Here is a 3943-nt window from a genome sequence, read left to right on the forward strand (position 1 = left end):
AGAAATAAATCATCAATTAACCACTTAAACCCCAGCATTCGTATACATCTTTCACAAAAATGTTATGTTAATGTAGAGCGAAAACAGAAAAGACAGTATAGTATAGAGCTCTACTCAACAACTCATGGGGTTCAAGTGGTTAACTACTGTTCAATACTGATTGTATAGTAAGACTATAGGTATTACTATATGCTTTACATGATGTGTTGTAATGATACTGTATGCTTTACATGATACACTTATAAACTAGACCAGGAGACCTGGATGTGCCAGACCCCTAGTTAAGTACTCGAGGTGACGTTGAGGTGACGTCATGCCGACATCTGATTGGCTGGGTAGGAAAAGAGGGACACGAAAGGAGGGAAAGAGGGACAGACAAAGCCTCATGTAGGCCGAGCCTCTGGGTCTGGCAAAAATGTGTTAAGATACTGTAACTGACAACTCAATGTGCCTGCCTAACTCTGTATATCCTTCAAAGAAAGGGGATGTTATGATGTGGTGATATTATAGAATCGAATAGTGGTTTATCATAAAGGGCCCGGGTTCAAGGCTAAACTTCATCTTGATGCATGTTGCAAGTAGGCTGCTCACTCGCGCTCTCTCTCTCTTTCTCTCTCTCTCTCTCTCTCTCTCTCTCTCTCTCTCTCTCTCTCTCTCTCTCTCTCTCTCTCTCTCTCTCTCTCTCTCTCTCTCTCTCATATTATTGCATCAAGGAACAGGAATTGCATCTTTAAACACACTCCTCCTCTCCACACTCACACAACCAGGAAGAACCTCCCATGTCATATGATCTCTGAGTGAATGACTAAAGATAACTAAACTTGTTTGTCAGACAGACAGTGAGCTGTAAAATGGCACAGCAAGGAGTTCAACAGGACCAGGAACAGTTCTGCTGTTCTATCTGTCTGGATATACTGAAGGATCCAGTGAGTGTTCCGTGTGGACATAACTACTGCTGTTGGTGTATTGAGGCATACTGGAATCAGGATGATCAAAGAGGGAGATTCAGCTGTCCACAGTGCAGAGAGACATTCAACCCAAGACCTGTTCTGAAGAAAAACCACATGTTGGCCGACATGATGGATTTACTGAAAAAGACAGGGCTCCATGCTGTTCCTCCTGATCTCTGCTATGCTGGACCTGAAGATGTGGACTGTGATGTTTGCTCTGGGAGGAAACTGAAAGCTGTGAAGACTTGTCTTCAGTGTCTGGTCTCTTACTGTGACACTCACCTCCAGCCTCACTATCAGTCTCCTGCCTTTAAGAATCACAAGCTGGTCGAAGCCTCCACCGAGCTTCAGGAGAACATCTGCTTTCGTCACGATGAGGTGAAGAAGCAGAAACAGAACATCCAGCTGAGAATCCAGGAGAGAGAGAAAGACGTGAAGGTGCTTCACCAGGAGGTGAAGTCTATCAATTACAGTGCTGATAGAGCAGTGGAGGACAGTGACACCATCTTTACTGAGCACATCTCTTCCGCTGAGAGAATGCGAACTGAGGTGAGGGAGCTGATCAGAGACCAGCAGAAAAGTGAAGTGAGTCGTGTTGAAGAACAGAGGAAGCGTGTGGAGCAGGAGATTACTGACCTGAGGAGCAGACATGCTGAGCTGGAGCAGATCTCACACACAGAGGATCACATCCATTTTCAACAGAGTTACACCTCACTCGCAAGTATCAGTGAATCTACACACCCAATCAGTAGTAATGTCCGTCCTCTGAGCTACTTTGAAGATGTGACTGTGGCTGTGTCAAAGATGAGGGACAAACTAGAGGACATTCTTAAAGAGGAAGGGACAAATATATCAGAGACAGTGAATAGAGTGGATGTTTTACTGTCAACAACACCAGAGCCCGAGACCAGACCTGAGTTCTTACAATATTCATGTCCAATCACACTGGATCCAAACACAGCACACCAACGCCTGTCTCTGTCTAAAGGTAACAGAAAAGTAACAAAGATGAACGAACAGCATCACTCATGTCCTCATCACCCAGAGAGATTCACTGAATGGAGTCAGGTTCTTAGTAGAGAAGGTTTGACTGGTCACTGTTACTGGGAGGTAGAGTGGAGTGGAAAGGTTGATATAGCAGTCTCGTATAAAGATATCAGCAATATAGGGAACAGTAATGAAAGTGGATTTGGATTGAATGATACATCTTGGTCTTTACAGTGTTTTAATTTAGGTTATCGTTTCAAACACAGAAATGTTGATACTCATATTCCAGGTCATGTGTCCTCCAGAGTAGGAGTGTACCTGGATCACAGTGCAGGTACTCTGTCCTTCTACAGTGTCTCTGACACCATGACTCTCCTCCACAGAGTCCAGCCAACATTCACCCAGACTCTCTATGCTGGATTTTGGATTTCTGGTGGAAGCACTGCTGAGTTGTGTGACAAGTAGTTGGGACTCGTTTTTGTCTCTTGAGTCATTTCTTTATAAAATGTTATATCTCAAGGGCAACATTGCCAGCCTATAAAAAGTAAACTATTTTTTAAGTAAATAAAAGCCCCAAATGTTTTTTTTTACCTTAGAAACCAGCAATATTGTTCTTTAACTTTGTCACTGAAATACTATGTTTATTTTGTTTGTGCCAATTGAGAAGATAACTGTATAGTATACTTTGTTAACAATCTGTTTTACTATTTTGTTCTCCTCTTGTATGTATACTTACATGTTATGACAGGGTGTCTTGTGAAGTATGCATTATTTTGTGGGTTTGTTATTCCATTTTTGGGGGGGAATTAATAATTCTGATTTTGAAACGTTTGTGTGCTGGTCATCATATCTCTCCCAGCACAGGCCCCAATTTAAATTCATCGGACATTGTGTCCACACCACAAGCTGTTTATTAGTATTTTTGCATAGTATTTGGGGTGTGTGCATCCTTGGGTTTGGACTTGTTCATGTTAAACTAGATATTTAACAACTTGTTTTGTTTGTTTTGTTATTTTTTACTATGTCATTTATAAAAAAGTTTTCATAAAAATGTAGGCCCTTCAAAAAAATGTGAAAATGCCTAAGAAGGCTCATGTTATATCAATGTGGGGCCCCCTCACAGTGCAGACTACAGTCTATTCCATATGCCACTGCACAACTGTAAGTTGAATGTATTTTAATGAACAACTAGTTGCACAGCAGACAACTAATGCAGGTATTGTAGTTCAGAATCTGTTGCTAGGGCTGCTGCTGCTGCTGCTGACAATGACTTTCTGTTGTTATTTTATTGGTGCTTCTTCTTATATCTTTTTTTCCCTGGAATGTCGAAGAGCTGAAACCCAAGAACGGTGTACTCTCATTCTTTCAGTTTATGAATGACTTATATGCTGTAAGTGTAAGCCCACTCTGGCAAGCGAGTTACAAAGATGGATGAGTGCTTATTATGATTATTATACAGACTGTTGTTGCAACAGTGTCACTTGAGCACAGGAGATCAAGTTCTACCAGCTAAACTAGTCATTTTGTTTGACAAGGTATAGCTTCAGTAGTTCTGTTTTCATTAAGTTCAACAGGTTTTGTATGTTAATGAGAAAGCCTTAGATGACATTACTGTGCATGGTTACTGTGAGGTACAGTATATGCCAAGGAAACTTGAGATACATACTGCGATACAGTGACGAACGAAGGGCATGGCAGACGAGTCAGCAACAAGAGAGAGGGTGGCAGAGAGACAGACTAGGTAGACTAGGTAATAACATATATTGTCGCTGTTGCGTGGAAACCTTGTATGTCTGAAACCGTTACCTTTCAGAAACGGGTTTGCCCTTGTTAATACCTTTCATTGGTTCAATATTTATAAAGCCCACAGACACACTTAACCGCTTTCAGTCTCACTTAAAGCAAATTTGTTGTGAGCTTGTGGATCGGCTATTTTTACTACTTTTGTGTGACACTGTATTATGACACAATAGGGCAATACTTTAAGGAAAAAATTAAAAGTTGGA

At 41.3% G+C, this 3943-nt stretch overlaps 1 protein-coding gene across 1 annotated transcript; it reads left to right on the forward strand.

Annotated features, from left to right (window-relative positions):
- Positions 1–890: 890 nt before the first annotated feature.
- On the forward strand, positions 891–2883 carry LOC311046253 (tripartite motif-containing protein 16-like). Its single transcript, XM_084058462.1, has one exon. It carries the CDS (start codon positions 1065–1067, stop codon positions 2400–2402), a length of 1338 nt encoding a protein of 445 aa, XP_083914588.1. The 5' UTR covers positions 891–1064; the 3' UTR covers positions 2403–2883.
- Positions 2884–3943: the final 1060 nt, after the last annotated feature.

Source organism: Gymnoscopelus microlampas (assembly GCF_963454915.1).
Source record: "Gymnoscopelus microlampas genome assembly, chromosome: 5".
Classification (NCBI taxonomy): domain Eukaryota; kingdom Metazoa; phylum Chordata; class Actinopteri; order Myctophiformes; family Myctophidae; genus Gymnoscopelus; species Gymnoscopelus microlampas.

What these genes read in the sequence shown, in the direction of transcription:
- LOC311046253 (XM_084058462.1), top strand. Translation starts at nt 1,065, where the DNA reads ATGTTGGCCGACATGATGGATTTACTGAAAAAGACAGGGCTCCATGCT.